The sequence below is a fragment of the Pleurodeles waltl genome, chromosome 7 (assembly GCF_031143425.1).
Source record: "Pleurodeles waltl isolate 20211129_DDA chromosome 7, aPleWal1.hap1.20221129, whole genome shotgun sequence".
Classification (NCBI taxonomy): Eukaryota; Metazoa; Chordata; class Amphibia; order Caudata; family Salamandridae; genus Pleurodeles; species Pleurodeles waltl.
The window spans coordinates 306,363,239-306,388,587 of record NC_090446.1 but is presented as its reverse complement, the minus strand read 5'-3'; the positions used below and the strand labels follow the sequence as shown (position 1 = coordinate 306,388,587).

General features: G+C 41.5%; 1 protein-coding gene across 2 annotated transcripts in view; it reads left to right on the top strand.

Annotated features, from left to right (window-relative positions):
• TTI1 (TELO2 interacting protein 1) overlaps window positions 1–25,349 on the top strand; it is a 167,303-nt gene that overhangs the window by 73,387 nt on the left and 68,567 nt on the right. For both annotated transcript variants that reach the window (XM_069243735.1, XM_069243736.1), the window contains exons 5-7: window positions 1,668–1,808; window positions 6,528–6,732; window positions 23,625–23,712. In XM_069243735.1, the coding sequence (XP_069099836.1) occupies window positions 1,668–1,808; window positions 6,528–6,732; window positions 23,625–23,712 (434 nt within the window). The remainder of the gene's footprint in view (window positions 1–1,667; window positions 1,809–6,527; window positions 6,733–23,624; window positions 23,713–25,349) is intronic.

Below are 25,349 nucleotides of genomic sequence, written 5' to 3'. Positions count from 1 at the left end.
ATAGCATAAATAAAACTAAAGTTTAGGATTGGTAACTTGCTCAGTCCTCTCAAAAAGAAGGACCCATATTATTTACTAGCTGCTGGTGGAAGAAGACCACACATCTGATTATATTGAGGCATTTCGCTGTTCTTAGAAGCAAAACTAGATTAGTAAACTAGCCTATTAGCACCGTAGCCAAAGTTTATACAGTGACGACAGTTACTTCTGTAATTTAGCACAACTAATGGCCTTCATGAATGTCAAGTCTATCAAAGTGGAAAATGGTTTTCTCAGAGCTCTGTTTAAACTTGGCAACGGGATTCCATTAATACCCTTACACTTTGAGCACTTCTCTTGTAACTACTTAGGTCACATAATCACTTTATTCCAGGTGTACAGGAATAAGACATGAAGAGCATATAAGAAAGCAATGTCCGAGATTACAGCTCTACCACTTGCAACTAAAAAGTCGCCGTTTTGACATCTTAAATAACTTTCTGGACCTACGCCAAAAGCAGCTATGGAACAATCCTTCTACAGCCGAAATAATTAGGAAGTATTGCAAATCAAAATGGTAAAACTTCTCCAAGCAACCAGTCACAGACCACTAATAGTCAGTTCTCAATCTTACGCAGAACATAGGTTTTGAACCATACAAAATCGACCTAGAAAGCTGACACATTCTATGTCTTAAATTCAGAATGGGGTGATTCCCTACACGTGAATGTTCATCTAGGTCATACTCAGTGGGCACAAATATTGGATATAGTGTGCACCTTTCGTGGCAGTAAGAATATACTTATTTTAGATTTTTTTTTTTTTGTACCAAAACTCTACACGTCCGCAAGTGGCTGATTCCTCTCCACAATGCAACTCCACCTCCGAAAGGCCCCATGTCATACTCTCCAGATACAGAGCAACCACCATCCGTGATACCTGTCTCTCACTTTCTGTATCAATTCTAAGAGCAAGGATGAATAGCCCTAGGAGTCCATACAATAGACTCAAAGAAGAGTGCCAAAGAAAAGATATGGAGTTATGAGGTTAATTGGCATGGAGGTCTACCTCACCTTTTGCTATAGAACCAATGTAGAGCAGGTAATACATCCGTAGTGGGTATTACCTATGTCTTATATGTGGATGTCATAGAAAATTCCATATATATATATAAATAGCAGCCTATGATAGTTATGCATAAGAACTCCAGGATCTACACAGCCAGTGTAGTCTAGGAATAAGAAACTGTTTTATTCTAGTATTTAACCATTATAGTATTGTTGTAAATTATAGTTTTTCAATATTTCAATATGCAATTGAGCAGAATTAATTTCATATTTTTTCTTGTGTGACTTCTATGGTATGATAATTATAATAATTATTGAACATTCTTTGCGCTTTCTAAGTGTTTGTTATGGAATTGTTTAGCTGACAACAATAAAGACTTTACTTACATTCTTGTGACTCTCGTAATGGTGCTATGAAAGCAGTATTGCAAGTACAGCCTTTTGATAAAAGATGTGATTTGCTTATAGGAAAGTCGTTTATATGGGGAAGACAGTAGAGCTTTGTGTGTTGATCTTAGCCACCGATGTTCTCTGTAGCATTTATTTAGAAATCATTAAGATAGCAGTAAACCGATGTTGTTTTGCTTGTTCTTTTTATGACATAAGTTTCCTCACTTGTAGGTGCTGGATATCCTAGAACTCTGCGTCACTGTGCTGCACCCCCAGGAGAACCGGTTGCTGCCTATGGCTCACCGCCTTTGGCCAGCCCTTGTCATTCGACTGGTAAATGATGACCCACTGGCTGTGCTCCGAGCTTTCAAGGTAACTAGACTTCTGCCAAAAATAGCAAGTGAAATCGCGAAGTTAAAAAGTTTGACCTGTTTATGACATTTCCTACATCTTCAGGGGCTTAAGACCTTCTGTGAGCTCGATGGGCCCAATACTTGAGGTTGCCAGGGCGACTGCTGTTTCCAGGACACAATACTGACAAAGGTCTCGGACACCTAGTACTGTGGCATTAATTGGTTCAGATCAGTCGAAAATTGTAAAATTCTGTTCTTGAGTTCCTTAGTAAAAGCAGCCTTCACGGCAAGCCAACAAGCATAGTTTAATCATTCTGATATTTCCAAGTGATGTAAAGGGCCTCAGAACGTATGAAGTCGTTAGAAGAAGGTGGATAAGTGGGGGATATTGACAGAATAGGTTGTTTTGTTCATCTGAAGTCATGTGTTTTGTGGGACAAATCAGGAGATTACTCATGGTATAACATGTATGTCTTGCTAGGAAATGTTAGGTTTAAAAAATAAATCAAAGCTGTGTGCATAACGTGTGTTGAGTTTCAAACAAAACGTTATGAGGCTTCACAAGGGTATTCCTTCCACTGCACATACCCTAACTAGATGAGTTATCATTACGCGCCGCCCACAGCTGAACAGAACTTTATCAGATAATCCTAAGGCCCATTATCCCAGAAGTAAAGCAGATTCTGTTACACTCATTAGGAATTTTCTTATCTCAGACATTTGTAAAGCAGCGACCTGGAAGTCAGTTCAAACTTTGCTGAGCACTATTGAGGAATATACCTTTGGGCCAGGCTTCTCCCCATCATCTGTTTGCTTGATATGGCTCTTCTTTTTCTTTTTATGCTTTTAGTCGTCGTGTAGAGGAATGATATAAAATGTATTGTTTGATTATATTTAATTTATATATTTAAGTTAACATATAACATAATTCTTTTCTATGGGGTTCTACTTTAAGTCCTTCCCTCCATTATTTTCAGTGGGAGCGGGTTGCAGTATCATTGGTAGGCTATGTGTGGTGCTTGACTTACTATAGGACCTTTTTGGCTTCAGTAACGTACACTCATAAATGTAAGTGTACACGTTAGAGCAACTTTATACTTGTAAATGGTGAACAGCTGAAAGTAGTAAGAGTAAACATACGTGCACAACTTATCACAGATGTAAGTTATTTTTGTGAATAGTCCTGAAAGTATCTACAGCTGGGCAAATTATTTTGAAAAAGCTTAGAAAAGTATAAAGAAGTTATGCTGGCAAATGTTAAATGACCATTATTGAAGTGTTGGAGGCATTACATTTAATAAGGAATAAAGTTGCCCTTTCAGATATCACATTGAATAAGATTGGTAAGAAAGATGGTAGGTGAATACCAAAATGTCAGAAATCCAAACAAGGTGAAATTAAAAGGCTGTAGCTAGCAGAGATTCAGGATGTAGTTTAAAGACATGGCTGCAAAGATTTCTGTTAAACTTATAATCAAATGCATTGGAACTCCATGATGAATTAAAAAAAATAAATTACTGTGGAATGCCTTCTATGAATTTGTGCTAGAGAGGTCTGTCAGTCAGGGACAGGCCTAAAGAGTAAAGGTCTTAGGTGACATTGCACAAGCCTTGCTGTTAAAAGAATATGGTACTTTGCTTGCTTAAAGTATTTGCTTCTCAGTAAGTCTATCCAAATAAATTGTGTCCCTGTAGCTCTAAGAAAAAGGCCCTGTCTTAGATACATCTCTTAAGGAAACCTATCCTGGATTCAGCGGCATTGGCCAATTACAGGCCTACTACAACTCTTCCTGTTCAGCCAAAGATCATGAAAAAGCATATCACAGAACTTTCATGATGTCAGTAATTGTGTGCCATCTTACACACTCAGAGTTCACACTGTGGCTTTGGATAGAAACAACCTTTTCAATCTATTAAGGTGGCAGGCTTTGTTGATATGGGTGCCGGCTGTCTTCTAGTGATACAGGACATGTCCCCTAGTGATGCAGGACTTCTCAGCTATGTTCAGCCTCATGGACCATCCTTGATGGTCACAATGGCCATGGTAGATTCTCACAGGGGACTTTGATGTTACCTGTAATCCTTATTATCTACCAAATCCCAGTGTTTGAGTTCTTTAAATCACTGTTTTGGTCTTTCGGTCATGTGCCAGCAACACAAGCTTATGTGTTATATTTTCCAACAACCAGCATCTATGTGATTTACAAAGAGTGCAGGAGGAAATGGAGTCAAGGATGATCTTAAATCATTCTAAACTTCATACTTCCAGGATAGCACTTATTATTTTCAGAACAAATGGATTTATAAGCCTATATTCCATCCCCATTGCAACAATTTCCAAAATAAAAATCAGTCCCTGGTGTCCAGTAAGATAAAACGTTGTTTTCCAAAGACGTTTGTAGGCTTTTACCCATGAGAATGTTACTTTCTTTGCTTTTGAGTTGGATCACTCCCTCAGTTTGGCTCTGTAGGAAAATATTCTGTCAACAGCATCAGGTGCTCAAAACAATATGCTTCTATTAGGCAAGGATCAATGGGCATTGGTTATGGGGGACAGCCATCAACCATAGAATTGACTACTCTAATGCAATCCATGCAGGTCTTCCAGCATATCAAATCAACCAACTCCAACGAGCTCCACAGATGCATCTAGGTCAGTACTGGGGTTGGACAACAAAGACCCTATCTTCCAAGATATGTTACCAAGATATGTTTACCTTCAGGGAACATATCTGTTTTAAACTTTGATGCCTCATCAGTAAATGTACCTGGACTTAGGCTCCTACGTGATCCCAGAGGAATACCAGGTATGAACTATCGCACACTTTATGAAACAGGAATAAATTATTGCTTTATAACTCCTGAATTACATACCAATATTTATCCTTTAAATCATTGACAAAAGCAGTAAAACCACATTTCAGCACATCTCTTCTTGTAATCACTAGTCCAGTGCCAAGAAACCTCTGGGTTCCGGGCACCTTAATCAACTGTCCTTCATTCAGAGGTATATTAATATTAGTTATTCCTAAATAGGTGGCAAAGTTCTCTTCATTGTGGGCGGAGGTAGACCAGTGTCCCTCATCACCCAAGCTTGTCAAGTGTTTTATTGTGGTTCTTTTGGAGCAGTTATCGTTATTATTAAATCAGTCCTTCATTTGGATCAGTCATGTATCTTGAAAGACCGACATTCTGTTGACACTGCCAGATTATTATGACCTGTAATTTCCCGATTTTTCGCTCCAGTCCCATTGTGAATGGACTATAAGCATTTGATGCTGAAATGACCTTCAACAGAGTATTTCTTAGACTTTTTATTTCTACCTCACGGGTTATTTAGATCTTGGTTGTTGATCTACTCCTCAGAGGACATGGACTATGCCTTCTTCTGGAGGACCGTCTGACATATTTAGAGGTCCCCTTCTGTCTGTCTGGAATCTCTGCTACGAAAGGAGCCACAACTATGGCAGTTTCCTTCACAACACTGAATGTTTGCCAGCTAGCCTTCATATTTTAAGTGCCCTCTCACTAAAAGTTTTGTTTATAGATAGCAAACTCCTGTATCTGTTGATAGTTTTCTGTAAGCAAAACAAGAATTAATCTGACATACAGGAAGGTTTTTACCTGTTCATAAGGGCCATTTTGTGTTTTCCTTGCAATTTCAGCCATGGCTCCCATGAACCGTAATTCAGTACCTTCCATGACCCTAGAGTGATTGAGTGGGCGAGAAATGAACTAATGTTTTCAAACAGTACGTCACTCTAATGCTTCTTGTCAGGCATTAATGTCTACCCAGTACTGTTATTTTAAGCTTGCAAATAAGACTACACTGCTGCCTTAAGGATGTCCACTAGATAGGTTACCCACAACTGAGGTAGTTTAATTAAATAGTTACTTTGCATAGTACATTTATAAATTGACATAGTTTACAGAAGTTTAGTGAAGCTCTTCTGTCAGTGACTGAAACACGTTTATTGACAGATTACAGGGCATTAAGTGCACATGCTAGGAGATCCTTAGCATTTACTGAACAGGAATGGTTTTAGATCAATCCTGGAGCAGAGATGTGATGTGGATGCTCTTAAATGCAGAGAAGCTATTCAAGAGTTTGACCATGTAGCATTTATAATTTGTTCTGGATTTCTCTCTGGTTCTCCAGTTGGGCAGTGTCAAAGCAGTTGGTTACTCTGTGACTAGCTAAGAGCACAATATTTTACGACCTCTGAAATGAAACACATGTCAAATGTCATGCAGGCTCACAGTGGTGAGCCAGAACAGGTCGGGAAAAATGGGTTGTTCTAGTTGATTTTTCTCTCCTAAGTGATTATGCAAGACACTGTTCAGCATGATGTTATTGCCATCAACATGGGGATGAAGAAACGCTTTTGCTGTAGAACCACTATTCGGTAGAGGATTGGGGTATAGTCCATTGATTGTACTGTGGAGGAGAGGAATCCATTTTCCTCTGGAGCAATGCTGATACTAGCTAATGCTGAGCTAGGATCTGACAACATAAATATGTGCACTTTTCACCCTGAGGAAGATTTGGGTTTTGCGGGTATATTGATGGATTGCAGTGGCCTTTAATTAATCATGCTGTTTTTTATGATGGGCAGGGGGTGATTTTCATAGTGGCAGGCAGCATTTTTATTGAACTGAAGGAGTATGAATAGTGTTGAGTAGGAACAGAAGGTACTTCTCATTTATGTTATTGTATTTATTTTATTTCTTTCTCCAAGGTTTTGTGCATCTTGGGTGAGACATGTGGAGATTTCCTGAGGCGCAGATTCTCCAAGGACGTCCTGCCCAAACTGATTGCTTCCCTTGCTACCCAGGCTCCAGTCAGTGCTCGGGCTGGACCAATCTACACCCACACATTGGCCTTTAAACTGCAGCTAGCTGTACTGCAAGGCCTGGGCTCACTCTGTGAGAGGCTCGATATGGGTGAGTAACGATGCAGCGGAAAATTCTCAAGCCTATTCTCTTTCAGGCACTCTGTTCCAGTGCCTGTATTGATACACTGACTGATCACTGTGATTTACGGTTTTTTCTAACTCCTTTCATTCATTCCAATCTAGTGATAATGCTGTCCTCTGTTAAATACTAGAAAGAGCAATTATTGGCTGTTTCAAATGTAGGTCAGTGGACAGCGCCATTGCGTTCTTACATACAGATCTGGATGTGCAGTCTGTACACTTCTTGCCTGCATTACTCTTAGGTGCATTCATATCTGCAGTCGCGCTAGAAGCTCGTGTGACTGCCTCCCCATGTGTGATAGAAGATGTGATTTCCCTGACTGGTTCCAATACCGAACAGCGGTTATTGCTACCCAAGGAGCCAAATGGTTTCTAAACAATACCTCATCATCCCCTTCTGTCTCATCCTTGAGTGTGACCTTTGTTAATCTTTCCCCTTTAAAGCCCTGCTTTCCATGTACAGTCTTCCAATACTATATTCAAAATCATCATGCTTACTACGGTTAACGCCCTAAAGTTGATTGACAGTGGTGTATGGGGGCTGAGAAACTGATGTACTGAGTGAGAGGTTGGCTACGCAAGTTTAAGAAGGTCTAGGGACCTTGGAGGGAGGTGAAGGAAGAGGGAGAGTGAAGAAACGCAGGAGATATGCTGCTGATAGAGGGCAGATCCGAATTGAGCAACAAGATAAAATGTTGGGCTTTAATATTGCTGTGAAAAAACTCTGGCTGTTATGATGAGTTGTGCTCCGGTCGAGCCTTTGGGAAGACTTATGCAGTGACAGTTGTAAACTTGCTCACATGTCTGCGGAAGTTGGGTAGTTAAGTTATATTGGTTGTTTTTTCTCTGCGAAAACTGAATAAAGAGTTATCCAAAAAAAAACATGATAGGCAAGAAACTATCATTTCCCATTCAGAAATTTGTCCTAGTCTCTTCTTTATGGCACTCAAGAGAATGACGGTGGTAACTTACCTTCCACTTGGCCCTGAGTAGTAAACACAAAAGGCATTGCTCTTGTTACAGACCTGTACCACGTGGCGATCCCCTGTCATCCCACCACCCTGCAACATAAATTTGGCCTCCTAAATCTACACTTCTACGAATTCTGAAAATTAAATCTAAACTCACCAAACTAGGTCCTTTGGGTTCCCAAACTCTTCCTCTCCTACTTGCACAATGTCTGACTTGTGGTCACACTGCCTCCTGACTTTATACATTCATGCAAAAACACATTCAAATCCTCTTCTACATTGCATGCAAAGTGGGCCCCCTGATCTGCACAGCTCAGGACGAGCCCCATTACTTCCTGAACAATGGACCAAAATATGTGATTTGGCTTGCGCACATAACTCGTCTCTGCACTTAAACAGACCAAATTCTTTGCAATCTAGCTTCTGTTTTGATCCTCTAACAAACTGCACAAACTAAACCTATTTCTATCCGATAGATGCTGGTCTTGCAAAGAATCCTGTGGCGCCATTGAACACACACTCTTTACGTGCAAATATCGCATTCTTACTGGTTGTACATTATTAACAAACTGCTAAAGTGCATATTCAAAATAAATGTTTTTCTTTTATGGTCCAACAATACTATCAGGCCCCATGCACTCTCAACCAGTTTGCGCTTATCAGAAACTGCCACTGCTCTCCTTGTTCTATAATTGTCCATTGCAATTAAAGTTATCCTCTTAGACTCGAAATCTCTTAACTTAGGCTCTTATCACACTAGGTGGGCATGGGTAACTTATATCCGTCGCACATGTATATCGCAATATTAAGCTATAGGCCATCTTATTATTTCTCCTAAGATCTGGTACACACTTGATCTGTATTGACACGAACCTCTCCAGTCTGGCTCACCCATGCACTGTAGAGTGACCCGGTCTCCCTCCTCACCCATCTTGTAGGACACACCCCCTTTAACTATTTTACCCCTTAAGATGCTTCTTGCTATCCTGTTTTTAAAGTGAACTGATGTTTCACCCCTAGCTAACGAAACTTCCTTTTTCTCTTTGCTTCTCCTATGTTTTGTGATTTATTGTTATGCTGTATACTGTTCTCCCAGCCCACTGATTTTGCTGTATGTTATCACTAATTAGAAGTATCACACAGCTCTTGCCGTGTATAGCCTAAGCGTGGGCCCATTGTTTCTCTCATATGATTTGTTTGTTATGGTTTATCTTTTGGATTTGAAATTTTTATAAAAAACTTTGAACAAAAAATTGGCTGCAATAGCGAGTTCTGGCACTTGTCAATTCTTATAGTTTTTTATTGCAACTCTACCCAACTCCCAATTCCAGTTCTTTTTTCTAAATCACTTGTCTTATTCTTTATTTTTCTATAATGGCTTTTTTTAATTAGTTTTTTGGGGTACACCTAGGCAACATTTGCATCTAGTCTGAGCTGTCCACTTTACCCTAAAATAAAGTTTAATTATTTGGTGATGTTATTGAATGTGTATTGTGAAGTGTGTTGCTTAAGAAGTGGCAAACAACTCAAGTGCCCTTCATAGGATATGGTAGTTTATCTTCTGCATACTGACGTGAACAAGCGGCGAACACCCACGGCATTGCATCCATTACATTGTGTGAAATTCTATCAACACTGTTTTACAGTAGGACAGTTCATCAGCAAAGGTAACCAATAATAAAAGTGGAAAGCTTAATTAACAAATGAAATACGGGTAATTTAATAAAAAATGACGGGAAGGTTCAGGGTACGAGAGGGTTCTTATTGTCAAACCATTTACTGGAGCTCATGTAGCGACCGATGAGCTTGTGGATACCATGTAGCGAAATAGATTCAAGCAAGTATCTATGTAGGGCACAGATATTTCATTACCCTTAAATAATTGAAAGTGGGATCTTAAATTAGGCATATAACTTTAGTTTAAATAACTACCAGTTTAAAATGTTAACTTAAACATTTAGCCGTTAATTTTGTCCACTTCCCCTCTCTGCCATTCCTGGATATCTCTCCTTGCGTAAAATAAAATCCTTTCTAAATTGGAAGGTTAATGCAGAAAACGTATGCTTTATAATTTACATCTAAATTGCATAGTGCTGCCTGTGAAGATGAATTGGTTAAATTAGTGGACAGAACTCATACACACATTTTAAAATATGACCTCTATACTCCTATCTCTTTAATTATAAAAGGATAATTCCTATGTCAGAGGTTATTATTTGCGTCTTGAACGGTGCCCAGTTAGCAGAAGTTAAAGTATTTCTCCTTCATATTCAGTGATTCTCAAATTAATGACATGGGAATTCATTATAGGAGCAAAATTGCGATCGCACATGGAAGTGTCAATGTTGTGGCTTGGTCATGAATACTGTGCCTAGTTCTGGAGGTGACAAATCTGTAGAATAAAGTTTGACAACAGAATGATGAAATATGGGTTTGCCAGATTTTTATTAACGGGTGCAGTTTAGAAGAGTCTTAGGTTTTTTCCTCATCTACACACCAGATAGTTGCAGAGATGTTGGATGTGGTACATTCAAAGTTTGACCTTTTAAAATAAAAAAAAGGGTAGACTAGGCGAATCTTTGTCAGAGGAAGAAAACTCTTTTTCTTGTTTTTAGAGATTCCTCCTTCTGATAAAGGCACACCACTTGTTCTGTTGTACTAGTCCTCTAAGTGAAGACCTATTGGTTAAACTGACAAATGTAGTTAAGTGGATCCAGACAACGGGAGAACGAAAATAAAAGTGCTTCCCTCTGAAATGGGCTGGCTACATTGCCCTGACAATTATTTTCTGCAAATACTTTTCATTCCTGTGTTTGTATTGGGCCTTGCCTCTTTTGAAGTATTTTTTGCATTCAACATGACATACGCTTGCACAGCCCTCTTGTGAAATGTGTCTATAGATTTAACATTGTTCACAACAGGTATTCCATTCTAAAGCAGTTTGTTCCCTAATGCATTTTGTTTAATTTTATTTACTGTATTATACTGTGGTAATTGTCACTGTATTAAGGTTCTTGATAAATTCCCATTAAAAACACGTTATGGTTTGCCTGTATCTCTGGTCCCCATGGACAGACTTGCACAAAACGTGTCACTGACTTAAGTCTGGCATCCAAATTGTCGTGCAGTTCTGTGCAGGGAAAAAGAGTCAAGAGACTGGGGAGTTGAAAAAGATGTATTTTCCATTTTAATTCTTGTGGGACATGTTGCTCCGATTGCAGGAAAAACGTGAACATTTTTTATGCCAAACTTATCATGAAAGTAGAACCTTACTCAAAAAAGATGCCTTCTTTGGTTTGAGGTAAATCCATCCCGTATTTTTGGAGAAATTATAGTTACTTAAGAGCGCTGGGTAGCTTTGAAAATGCTAACACTTTCATAAATATTTTTAGTAAAACTTACTGATTACGAATTCCTGAATTCTCTCCATCACATTTTTATTTTGCAAAAAGTGCTGAAAAATGGGATCTAAAAAATGTGTTCCGTCATCATGACAATCACTATTTTGAACAAAATTAAGAATTTAGACCGTTAAACAAAATCCTAAGTTAAAAAGTGACACCTTGACGGTCATCCAGTTCCAGGGGAGTGCTCTGGAACATTAAGGAGGTAGAAAATGGGGCCGAGAAATAAAAAGAAAAACATTGGCTGTTGCAAGTTGTCAACTTTGATAGCAATTGCAAACATGTAGCCACCATTTTGTATTAAAAGAACAGTACAATTGCCCAAATTTGCGTTTTTAAGAGAAATTGCAACTTTCAAGAAATGTATTAATCTAAAACAAATAGAAGGAGAAGCCATTAAGACTATGGTTGAGAGCAGGAACGGGTGCAGGGCCTTACGTTAAGCCTGGCACTGGTCCCCACAAGTGGGTGGCTACGGGGCCAGCACGGAACAGGTACATTGCAGGAAAATCCAACATAAAATAAAATCTCAGAATTTTACTAGAAATACCACAGTTAAAAGTTACTTATAAGTCGGCAAACAAAAAAACAAAAAAATAACCTGAAAATTCACCATTTATAATATGCAGTACACAACCGCTCTATAACTCACCTCACCATGCTTAGTTCAGCTCCTTGTCATGCTTTTTTTTTATTATATTACTGTGCTGTCTACCAACAGCAAAACATGACAGAGGCTTGAGTGATGGTGTGCGTTGCATACAATAACTAGCTAATTTTAGGAGTTTATCCGGTTTGTGTCCACCGAAAAATAGGTACACATTTAGCTATATATTTTTTAATTGAATATAGTAATAGACCCAAAGGGCTCAACTGTATAAAATAGTGGTACAATAAATATGGTCAGCATAAATACACACAAAAGTGTAGGAAATGTAAACCTTAGTAGCCAAGCTAGGAGCAACAATTTTTTTTTTTTTAAAGAATGAAGGAACTGACAGCAAGCGTATGAGAGTGCAGATAATTGGCAGTTAGTAGGCTGAGGATATGAAAACTGAACTGGTTGCATTGGCAGAAAAGAAAAATTGAGAGGCATAGCGAAGGGTGAGAGTCATAAAGTCTATTGATAGTAATAAAAGGGAAGCAAAATAACTGCCATTAAAATGGAGCTCATTGTGAACCAATGAGGGAGGAAGGGGAGATGAGAAATTGAATAGAAGAATTATAGATCAGATTGTGAGAAAGAAGTGAATATGAAGGAAATTCGACATAAAGGGATGTGCATTAGTCATAGCAGAAAAGGATATGAGTGGAGAAGAGCATTTTAGTAACTTTCAAGGTGATAAATAACTGCATTTTCCTAAAGTAGTAAATATGGTAGCTTCAGGAGAAGCCCCTAAAATAAATTTGTTTAGAGATGAAAATGGGAGTGAAAACTATAGAAGATACAAGAGGACAGGCACAGTGAAAAGAATCAGGAAAGAAAAAAAAGAATAAATAGTGGATTTGGGATGCACTGAGAAGGAGAACAATCAGTACAGGGTTGTGGTCAGGCAGATGGAGACTGAAACACTGCCGACAGGGTTAAATGAAGGAGATGGAAGCTCAATCTAAGAATGGTTTAGAAAAAATGCTCCAGTCTTGGATTTCTGCAGAGTACTGTTGTTCACTTTGATATTCTTAAGATTTTCAATGTTGCAAGTTTTAGGTGGGCTCCTCCCTTTGCACACATAGGAGAAAGAAAGTCAAGGCTTGTTAAACCAGTGCTGAGTTGGTTGGCAGTGTCAAACTCCTATAAACATTTTTACATTAAGGAGATCTGGAGAACAGCCATATGTGCTGCTACCCATGACTTAAGTGCACATCACACTCTGGATAGAAGTCCATAGTGAAAACTCATGTTAACAGATTTTTTTTTTTCCACAACTCGACTTGTTGATACTCACTTATCATTAGTTGCCAGTAGAACAGAGTATGGTCTAAGCTTAAGGAAAATCAGCTGTTGTGCATTAGTCGATAAGGCTCCAACTAGTTTCCATACCGATCCTTTAACACGGGCATCATTCTGACTATGTTTGTTAACAGATAAATCAAAAACAAGCTGAGATTGAAAGAATTTGGAGTGAGAGCTGGCAATTGGGCCGTGTGCTGTGGGTGCTTATATGCAGCAAAATGCTTAATTTAAAGGATCATATTATAGTCTTCCCTACCAAACTGTGGTATTCGGTTGAGCTGCTAATTAGAGAGATCTTAAGTACTTTACCTACCAGAATTATTGACAAATAATTGCTAATTAGAGGTCCAAACCAAATATTTAAAAAATCTCCTTTCTCTTGGTTCAGATGATGTCTACTTAAATAAAAATTGATCTCACCACAACTAGGAGACAAGAGTAGGTTGGCAATACAGCACAGAAATAGGATCCCTAACAAATTTCTGCTACAACCTGTTCTGTAATAACTGACTTTCTGCCTGTAAACCATGCCACACACCACACTGAATAATCAGTTACATTTGATTACCACTATGCAGTGTCGGAGCTTTTACACAGCACATGAATGTAGAATAATCCCATGTGCCAGACTAGATCTTGGAACTTTAAAAGTCACATGTTACAGGTAGGGTGTGCTGGCTTCAGACCTATTTTGGAAGTGGGGTCAAGTGAAGTCACCAAAGCTATGTAGCGCACTCTCCAGTGCAATGATGTCACTTCCCATTTTCTGCACCTTTAACCAGGATCTGAAGCTCGCTCCCTCCTGAGAGTTGTGAGTCTTTCCTCACAATAAATTGAAAAAGCGCAGTGCTATGTCTCTTCCCAGGCTGTCTGGCTTTAAGCCCTGCATGGACTGCAAGAGACCGATTTCCATCACTGATCCCCGTTACATCCGTCTGTGGTACTTGGTTTCTGCTTATGACTTCAGACACTGCGACTCTTAGAAAGAAAGGCAAAACTCTCCATGGTGTGGGCCCACAATGAGAAAAGGAGTCGTTGTTGTTGATCAAGAGCCCGGTCGTGGTCTCCTTCCTCTTCAGAGAACACAGAAAAACCACACAAAGCAAAAGAAGTGGTCGCAAAAAGGTAAGCCCCTCAAACAACCCTGGCCTCCCACAGGATCATTATTCTTGGAGCCCAAGCTAGTTGAGATAAGGCCAAGGGACCCTGCTCCAGATGACTGTGTCTGCACCCCAGCCTAACCTGAATTTCGAGCCTCTTATACCAACTCCATCAACACAGTCATCCTTTCAACTGGATCCATTCAGTTCACAAATATCAGAGTTACTGTTTCCATCTCAATCCTTCCTGTTATTCCCAACGGCCAGCACGGATCCTGCATCGTTTATTTAATGCTGTTTTCACAAGGGTCTCAAATCCATCAGGAGCACTAAACCATTTAATCCTTCTTATGTTCATGCCCATGGTGCCGTACGGCATTTCGGCCAGTAGCCCCCAACGCCGATTCCAGCTCTTACACCAGAGGCCAAGTACTTAAAAGGGTCTTCGACGCTGTGGCCTGTGTTTCCACAGATGCAACTGATGCCGCCTCCACCACCACCAAAGCTATGCTCAAACACGTCAGCACATCCTCCCACTGCTACTGACCCATTGGCTACGCATATGTGCATAACAGAAGCTGAAAAGCTGATGGCTGATGAAAACTACAGCCAAAGGATACATGACGTCTTTGGTTTTGAGTCTGATCCTTTAGAATTGTTCCCTGGTGGACATCAGTTGGTTGACAATTCTTCAGAAATTCCTGGATTATCCTCTGCCAGTAGACTGGACACCTCACAGGAGATAGAAATGGAGTTTCAAGCTGGACCACCAAAGCCAGAGGTCATCTCCCTCCATTCTGTGGTCAAGAAGATGGCAGAAGTTCTCAATTTGCAGCTTCCTTCTTTTGAGGTGTGTTCGACCCAACCACCATTGGTGTTGTATTCCCACATATTTTTGGGATTTCACTTACCTATTTTTGCTGACCTCATTTTTGTTGGCATTAGGACTCTGTGCACTTTACCACGCTAACCAGTGGTAAATTACTTGTGTTCTTTATTTTCTAAATATGGTAAAATTAGTATACATAGAATTGTCACATTTATTTGCCTATAAATCCCTAGTTAATGGTACTATATGTACCCAGGGCCAGTAAATTAAGTGTTAAAATTGAACGGTAGCACTTATTGTGCCATTCAGTAAAGTAGCACCGAAAAACATGTCTCAGGCCTGCCACTGCAACCTGTAATGCAGTTCAAAACTGTCTTTTCCACCTGGTAAAATAAACCTGTTTCCAGCCCCAAAAACTTCCTTTTTAATACCTGTAGGTCGCCCCTAAGCTAGGCCTTAAAAGCTCATAGGTCAAGGTGCATGGTACCTAAACTCTAGGTTATGTGCACTTAAGTTTTAAATGTTCTAGGAGAAACCCCCGCTGCCCCCTACCCACCCACCCCCAGCAAAGCTACAGCTCCCATAGGCTAACACTGGGTTACCATATTACTCTTACTAAATAACTTCAGTTTGAGAGCAGCAGTTACAGAAATACTTCTTCCACTCATTTGATTTGTGTTTCAAAACCCACTTCAATGCCAATGTTGGATATTAAATTACTGTTCCAAAAATGCAACTTTTAGAAAGTTGGCGTATTCTGTCGAAATAAAATGTGCCTTTCTGGCATTGTCCAGTGTCACATGAATGAATGACTCTCCTGTGGCGTGATCTGTTTTCCTTCCAGGTGGGGGAGGTTAGGGGGGGCTCACAAAAGAGCCTTGGGTGTCAGACCGGGTGTTCTTCTGACCGGGATGGCTGGGGGTTGCATTTAGACCCTTCTGAACATAAAAGAGCAGCTTGAGGGTTTTGACCAACTTCTTCTAACTTGTAAGGCTGCTTGTCTTGTCACTGACAAGTGCAGCTCACACCTGAGCTTGCATGCCTGTGTCCCCCTAGACAGATTGTAGCCAAGCCAGGGAAATTGGAAAAGTTAGACAAAGGGGGCATCCACCACTCGTATGCTGACACGGGGTGTAAGAATGGCAACCCCAGAACTTCTCCTTAGACCACTCTAAAACCAATGTAATCAGACTCTTCGCATCAGCAGCGTCTCCTGCCGATGTGAAGCTCCAGCAGAAACCTGTTCTTCACGCCGACACAGACCTTGTGGTTTCCACCGTAATGAATCTCTGCCTGAGGCTTCTCGCGTTGAATTGAACTGTGTGAAAAGGTAAACTCTTCTCCAGGACAAATCTGGTCTCTGTATGCACCCCGTGATCCATTGTGGTTGGCCTGGAATTGTGACTTTAACATTGTCCAGCGCGACCAGATAACCACGAGATGCGCTTTGTACTTTTCAGTGCTATTTTCTCCTGTACCTTCAAAAATGTATAACTCTGATTATTCTGATGGTATTTTTGTATTTTTTTGTGTCATTTCATTTATTAAAATATACTCTGTGTTTATAAATTGCTGGTTTTACTTGCATTTGTTGTGTTTTCACTTTATTACTGCTTTAGTGCTGCATATATTCTTTATACGTTGCGTGTACGTTAAGCCTGATTGCTTTTGGGCCACGCTATCAGGGGGCTTAGCACAGGTTTATTTAATAACTTTTGTGGTACACCCTGACAAGGATTGTCTTTATTATTTGAGTGGGGCTATCTCCCCTCTCAACTAATAACCCAGTTGCTTAAAAAATGAAAATGAATGTCCTCACTGAGGTTCTCTTTCGGGCTCAGCCAGCCTCAGAGCTCTTATTGTCCTTCCCCGATACCTTACTGGACCCGGACTTAGCAGCATGAGTTTAGCCATCATCTCCTCCTTCAGTGAATCGCCTAGTGGCAAAGTGCTACCGTCCCACTCTGGGGACCTGTCCTTTCTCCCTACCTACCCTTCACCAAATAGTTTGGCTGTCCAAGCTTATTTTGTTCTGCAGGTCAGTCACTAGGAACATTCCCCACAGCCCCCTCGGATGGGGAATCTGCTTAGAACAAGATCTTCACAGCAGACAGCATGGCCCTGAAGTCTTTCAATGCAAACTGACTACTGGCTTGTTACAAGCCTTCTACATATTGCCAACTTGATAGTGCCTCATGTACACTAAAGTCTCAGGGAGTCGTTTCAAGAGGTTCTTTCCAGTGAATAGAACTTGTCTAGGCACATCATTAAGTCAGGCTTTGACATAGCAGATTCTGTGGCCCGAGCCATGGGTAACAAGGTCTCCATCAGATGTAATTCAGAACATCAGGCTTTTCCACAGACGTACAGGCTAACCTAATGGATCTGCCGTTTTATGGCGCAAAAATGTTGATACAGTGTTGGAAGCATTTAAGACTAATAAAGCTATTTCACGCTTGTTGGGTCTCCAGCAACGCCAGCCTCTGTGGGATTATAGGCAAGTTTACCACTTCTGAGGATTCGCCGATCACCCTCAGATGCAGAAGTCCCACTGGAAACCACTGGTCCGTCAATACAGAGGCAGTGCCAAAGCAAAGGGTCACTGACCCGCCCAGCATCTCTCCTCCTCCTCTTCTTCCATTGCACCCCCTGGAAAGAAGTCTTAGTTTATTGTCTCCAAAACCCTTAAATTGTTTGGGGTTGGGTGCCCTCTTTTCTGCAGGTCGGACTGGAAGTCCATTACTTCGGACCTGTGAGTCTTTCAAATAGTGCAAAGAGGCTAAAAACTGCCCCTTCTTTCAGGCCCCACCCCATTCCAGTATTTCTCTTCCACAAAGATCACCTGGCCGTACTGCAGCATGAGGTTGCAGCACTCTTCAAGAAAGGAGCGGTGGGCTCATGTTGGAAGAGGAAAGAGGCCAAGGATGCTTCAAGGAGTTCAACTTCTTCCTTAGAAAGGAAAAGTTCAAGACCCTAGGACAGGTGTTACTGCTATGGGAAGCTGGAGACTGGATGGTGTCACTGGACCTATAGTATGAGTATTCCACATCCCAATCCTCTGGTCCCACTATAAGTATACTTACATTTTGCAGTGGGTTCTATGCATTACCAGTTTGCAGTACTCCCCTTTGGATTAACAGCACCTCAAGGTGATGGTGGTGGTTGCCACCCACCTCTGAAGGTCGGGCATTCCTGTCTTCCCATTCCAGGACAGCTGGCTAATCAAAGCTGGTTTTGTGCTTATTGCAGTTGTCAGCATCCCAAGGATTCCAGTTCATAGGCTCAGTACTGGATACCACTGTTCTCCGCACCTTTCCTTCACCTCAGATGATCGACATTCAGGAAATGGTTCCAGCAAGGTGTATGACTCCCTGTCATGAAGGCCCAATATTCCAAGGTCTGATAGTTTCATGTAGTCATACAAGCACATTTGCACATGAAGGGCCTGCAGAGGTGTCTTAACAGGCAGTGGCTACAGTATGGGGGAACACCTGTAGAACTCAATCATGATCTACCCCAGGGCTGCAGCAAACAGGGTTTGGTGTAGGAACAAGGTTAACCTGATGTGCGGATAGCCTTCACTCCTCCTCCAGCCATAGCTACGGTAGTTACTGATGCCTCCACCCCATGGTGAGGAAACCATCTGGAGTATCTGGAGATCAGAGGCCCTCCTCTCTGGAAGAACAGATTCTTTACAATGAACTGCAGGCAATTCAGCTGGTGCTCAAGGGCTACTTCACCTTAATCCAAGGCTGGTCCACCCAGATCTTGATAGAAAACACAACAGTAATGTGTTATGTGAACAAGCAAGGGAAGTAGGGTTTCATCTCTTTTGTCTGGAAGCATTAAGATTCTGGTCTTGGCCACACAGTCAATGGATCTGGCTGTCAGCCAATCACCCTGCGGGCCCAGTGAGGCGCATCTCAAGTGGATTTGTTTGCCTCATCAAAGAATGCTCAGTGCCAGCAGTTCTTTACCCTGCAGTATAAGTTGATGGAAGTCATAAAGTTGTGGTGAAACTTTCAGTTGCACAACGCATTTCCCCTCCATAACTTTTGATTCTTTGGGTTCTGAGAAAAATTCTTCAAGACCAGACCTAAGTAATTCTCATAGCCACAGAATGGCCAGGAAAGGGTTGATATGTAGTCCTTCAGCGCTTCTCCCTACGTCCCCCAATGAAGCTGCCATTCAGACTGAACTTTTCTCCCCGTCGGAGGGGCTGGTATTGCACACCTACATGCCTGGAGATTGAGTGGGAACATATGAGCTCTTTTCAGCAGCCACCAGAGGTTGTAGACGTCATCCTTTTAGTGTGCCCTTTCACTAAGTCAGTCTACTCTGGCATCGGAACAACTTTAATGTATGATGCATGGACAACTGTGTTGATCCCTTGTATACCAGATTATCTTAGGTCCCTCAGTTTGCACTGTCCCTCGCACAGAGGGATGTACCATTCGTACTGTCAGAGGGTATATAGTGGCGTTGTCAGCATTATTATGTCTGCCTGACCACCTGTCCCTGTTTGTCTACAATTCCTGTGCATTTTTTAAAGGATTTGACTCACCTGTATCCTCTTACTGCATTGCTATGCCTCAGTGGGATACTAATTTAGGTCTAACTTTCCTTATGAGGGTTCAATTTGAGCCTTCATAGTTGTCCTGTAACTTCTGCCAGAAAAATGAGTGTGCTGTAAGCCTTGAGCTTTCGTCCTCCCTTTCTTACCTATTGTTCAGACAAGTTAGTAATGGAAACCAGGGTTGCTTTCACACCAATGGTGGTTACATCCGTCCACCTACAACTGTCTGCCACCCTTCGAACCTTTTATCCCTTGCCCCATCCCACTAAGGAGGAGGGGCAGATGCGTAGGTTGAATCCTGGGTGGAGTGTGGTGAACTACTAGCTATACTGCAAAAGAAAGACATTCATGTGGGTGAACAGCTTTTCTTGTGATACTGTGGTGCTGAGAAGGGCAAAGGGGTGCTGAAAAATGACCCTTCCGAGGTGGATAATCCTATGCACCAAGACATGCTACGCTTTTGCTAATAAGGAACCTCCTGGGTCAGGGCCTGTTCCATTAGGGGTAAATCTCCACTTCAACCTTGGCGTTAGACCTGGCATTCTTAGTGTGGTTTCCAGCTAACTTTATGCCTTCAGACCTCTGGTTTTGCTGACTTTGCTTTTGCTGACCTTAGAATTCTGCACACTTCACCACTGCTAACCAGTGCTAAAGTGCTTGCGCTCTTTCCCTAAAGCGTGGTATCATCGGCTAACCCCAGTGGGCTTATTTAATTTACTTATAAGTCCCTAGTAATGTGCACTACCTGTTCCCACAGCCTGTAAATTAATTACTACTAGTAGGTATGCAGCAATGACTGTGCCACCTACTTAAGTAATCCTAAAAACTTTTTCAGGCTTTCCATTGCAGAGCCTGTGTCTGCAGTTTAAACTGTCATGTCGACCTTGCAAAGTAAACCTTTTGCCAGGCCCAAACCTTCTTTTTTTAATACATATAAGTCACCCCTAAGGTAGGCCGTATGCAGCCCTAAGGACAGGGTGCAGTGAAGTTAAAATTTCTGCCAGGTGTTGTTTAGTTTTACATGTCCCGGTAGTGAAAAACTCTTACATTTTATTTTGCTACAGCAAGGCCTATCTCTCCCACTGGTTAACATTGAGGTTACCTTATTCCATTTTATTAGTTCACCTTCTGAAATAGGTAAGTTTTTTGAGTTTGTTGTCTCCGGAATCATAATTTAATATCCCAACTTATGGTGAAGTCATGTCTCTGATCACATGGGTGGGGGACAGCTGGACTTAGTGTATTCCCCCTAGACAGCCACACACAAAGGGAGCTTAGGGTGTCCCTTGATTGGCCACCTGTGTCCTGATGGGCCATCCTGGGCATGATGGGGAGGGAGGAGCTGGGCACAACCTCACCTACACATGAATTGTTTGTGTCCTGCCCACACAAAGGGCTGCATACCACTCTGTAGTGAGTCTGGAGCAAGGGCAGGAAGGACAGGGACTCTGTCACTTCAAAGGCATCTCTTGAAGTCTCCCCACTTCAAAGGCACAAATTGGTATAAGTACTGGACCTCTGACACCACCAATTCAGTACACTTCTGGACTTGTGGACACTAAGCCGGGAACGATTGCTGTGCTGCTACAAGGACTGCCACTCTGTTGGACTCCTGCTTGCTTTACTTTGCTGACCTGCTGCCTTCTTGCCTGGGAGTGAGAAGGACTTGAGCTACATTTCACCAACCCAGGACCCATAGTGACTCCAAGGGCCAGCTTACTGGTCTCCTGATTGAAGCCTCAGGGACAGAAACGACTTTCAACCAACCTACATCTACACCTATACTCTGCCATCTGTGAGTCTGTCCTGCCAAGCGGGGCCACCCCAGACCTTGATCTTCACAAGTGGGCCTAAGATGTTTACTGGAGCTGAAACAATGCATTCCCACCGCTGTGCGGATTGGAACCAGAGCATTGCCACTGTTGCATGGATCTGAACAGGCACATGGGCCCCATTGCATGGATCGAAGTCGATGTATCACCACTGTATCGCTGATCGATCTCGGCGCATTGCCTTCGGAACCACTGCATGTCGGACCCAACGCATCGCCAGTGTAGTGTGGAGAAAATTGACGCATCTTACCTACACTGTGGGAAAGATTGACGCATCGCCATCACTGTGGGGATCAACACTGATGCTTCACTTCAGCCTTCTCCCTGCATCTTCAGTGATTAAGGTACTTTGGTTCAGCGGGCCTAACTGGGTTCCTGTACCCGTACTCTGTTACTGTCAGCCTGAACTTTGTCCCTGTCCAGCATGACCAGATTGTCCCGGTTGGTGTTTACTGCTCCTGAGCGCTATTCTACAGTTTATTCTTTAAAAATTCAGAACTCAAGTTCTACTTGTTGGATTTTTATCATTTTGGTCTTACTTTATTCATTACATTAATTTATATTTTCCTAACCAGGTGTGGTATCTTTATGTGTGGCTTTTCACTGTTTTACTGTTTAGAGTGTTGCACAAATACTTTACACAATGCCTCTTAAGTTAAGTCTGGGCCAAGCTACCAGAGGGGTGAGCACAAGTTAATTTAGGGTTCGTTAGGGACTTACCTTGACTAGGATTGTGGTTTTTGCTCCATCAGTGATCTGTGAACCAGAAACCCAGTTTCGAACACTTGGCAATAAGTGTCCCAATCTCAGGCATCTGAAAGCAGTCACATCATCATCGCTGTACACATTTGCCAAACATTACTGCGTGGAATCAGAAGCCCAAAGAGATGATTACTTTACCAGAATTGTCTTGCAGGTTTTTCGTATATTGCTGTCCATCAACCCTCCTCCTACTATGGGTATTGCTTGGTAATCTATTCTAATGGTGAGGAATCTGCAGGTAGAAATATCCATAAGAAGAAAATGGTCTTTAACAGTCTTTTGGAAGGATGCTCTACCTTCAGATACCTCACCGACCATCCCCCTCCCCCTAACTGTTTGATGGATTGTTATAGGGACAGTTATTAAGATTCCAAATACACACAGTTTGGCACTGCACTGCTCTACCGATGTCACTCTGTCTGATCGCCTTGAAGGCTTGGAAACAATGGGTGAAAACCAATGTTGTTGCGTAAGGGAACTATAGGGCTTTGGTGGGGTCACTTGACAACACTTCCTGTGTCGTTCTGAAGCCAGCACCCCCTACAGTAGACATGAAAACTTTAAAGTTTCCAGGTTCAGCCTGGCACTTCTGATTATTCCATAGGTGAGAAATCTGGAGGTAGATAGAGTATCCATCAGAAAGATTGTTACAGCAGGTAAGTAACATTTTTCTTTTGCTTCTGCTCAGAGAAATAACCCTGAATCCCCCCTACCCTCCATTGATTGTTCTCTGATGCTGCCCGAGGATTCTCACTGTGAATAATAGTTCAGGACTTCTGCACCAATGCCATGAGTTAGCATTGACATTATCAGTATTCCCGTATGATTCACCCTAAGATAGTTCTGCAACATATGAATAGCACATGGTCTTTATGGTTTAAGAAAAGTCATTTTGAAGCTGCATAGTTCGTTTCTGAAAAGCGTATTCGAATAAACATTGAATACCGACCTTTTTCCTCTAATTATATTTTCTCTGCATGAAATAAAATGTTAATATTCGAGTTAAAAACGACTGGAAATAGGATAGAAATATACTTAGATGTGTTTATCATCTTGGGATGTGGTAGCCCAGTTTACCAATGGGCATTTGGGAATCAGTGGCACGTGAATGTGTCAGCCAGACTGTGATGGATTTCTGTAAGGTCCAATAATCAGGATTCCATATTGTGTACTAGAAATAATGCTGCCTCAAGGATTTAATAACTGCCCCGTGTTTGGAGGGTTGTGATTTGTTCAGGTGCTGAAATTGAACTGAGTGTAAACCCCCCATGTGAAACGTAGGTAGCAGAAGGGACCATCTTGGCAGAGCTAGAAAATGAATCCTGGCACATCCCAGGAATTTAGGCTGCTTCACTGAACCTTCAGATGGAGTTTGTGTGCTTTGTCAGGTCTTAGATGATTTAATTAATTTTGCATCTCATTGTTTCTTCAGGTGAGCGTGACCTGCATCAAGTGGCTAATGTCTGCATCAACTATCTGAGCGCCCGGCAGCCTCCCAGATTACAAGAGGCATCTCGAAGGTAAAGAATGTATAGTCTCTTAGGCAATTTTGCCGATCCTGTATAGGAAGGATTTGCAGCAAGGTAAACTGAGACATCAGACCACCAGCATGTGAGCTATCCAGATGAGGAAGATCAGGTAGTTGTGCAGTCCTCTACAGTTTACGCCTGTTCTCTACTGTTTCATCACTTTACTTGATGTCTAAAGCCGTGGATTGTGTGTTCTGTTGATATCAACATGGGAGTTTGCCATTATTCGAAGTTTTGTGGTCAGTTATTTCAGCATTACTGGGGCCCCATTCCTTCCACACTGGTCACCTTTACCTAACCTTCTTTACTCAGTTTCACTTTTTTTCTTAACTTCCAAATGTGAAGGATTTGCGTTCCTGGCAGTTTTTATTGGTTTCCTCTGTCCTCCATTGACCAATGCCTTTCTCCCGTTTACATGAATCAGCCTATCGTAGTTCTGTCTTATAGTTTTTTGTGCATCCTGTGTACCACTTACCTATGTGTGAAGCTGGCGTGTTTGCCTGATGTGATTTCAGTTTTTCTCTGTATTATTGCTGATGGAAGGCCTGAATTAAACTCCATGTTTTATCTGTCCTGCTTTCTGAAGTTTTCGTTACATCGCAACCTAATCCTCCATATGCTTCTTTCATATTGATATTTGTTCAAGTAGCATTTGGCATTATGGACAGAGTAGGCCTGCCTAGTTTACATTAGGTTACTGTAGTAGCGTCTCTGGCATACCAGCCTTGACTCTGTAATGTCTTTACTCCGTCCATGACCAGAACAACCTTGATTCTCTTTGCATTTTTTGATGCAGAGGTGTTGTTGCACTTTCTTTTAAATTTTCGATTATCAGTGCTACATAACCTTGATTCTAAGATTATATCATCTTTGGGATTGTGTCCTCAACTTGTCCTTCTAATTCCTATTTTCTGTGGCATCTATGCACTGTTGTCTCCTGTCTGTTCTGCTGAAACACTGATGGACATTCCCTTAGAAATTGAATTCCTAAAGATTTCACCTGAGGTCATATATTTTAAGTTGAGACTCAATGCTGTCTCTGGCAAAGGCTTTCCGAGCTGCATGCAATCGCAACTTTTCATGGCGCCTTATCATCTATTTTCTCATGTTGTTGGTACAGAAAATTATGTTCACAGCTACCATAGGTAGGCAACCTTCAGTTAGATCCAGTTTCAGAACTGGGTCTTGATGAGGATCAAGCACATCGTTCTCTCATCCACACCCTGAACACTTGCATGGTGTACTCTGGACTTTGTCACTCTCTACCTAGAGCTTCCTCAGCTGGAACTACAACCACAGTAAAATATCATCAGAAATGTTGCTTGTGCCTGAAAGAAGCTCACATGTTTGTTATTTTGAACATTGGGTAGGGATCCATCCTTCCTTGACCTACCTTGGACACCTCTGGTTTACAGCAGGGTAACAGCGTAAGAAGGCTGTGCTATACATTTTCGAAGATTAACATTTTCGTTAATTAAAAACACTGTTTTTCTTTAACATATTTTCTGCCACCTCGACGACTTTGATTGCTTTTACCAGGTCCTAGTGATAAATACCCCTTTAGTAGAGTAAAAAGCTTTGTTTATATAAATAGTGTTACATTCGATAAGAATTTTTCCATTGCATTT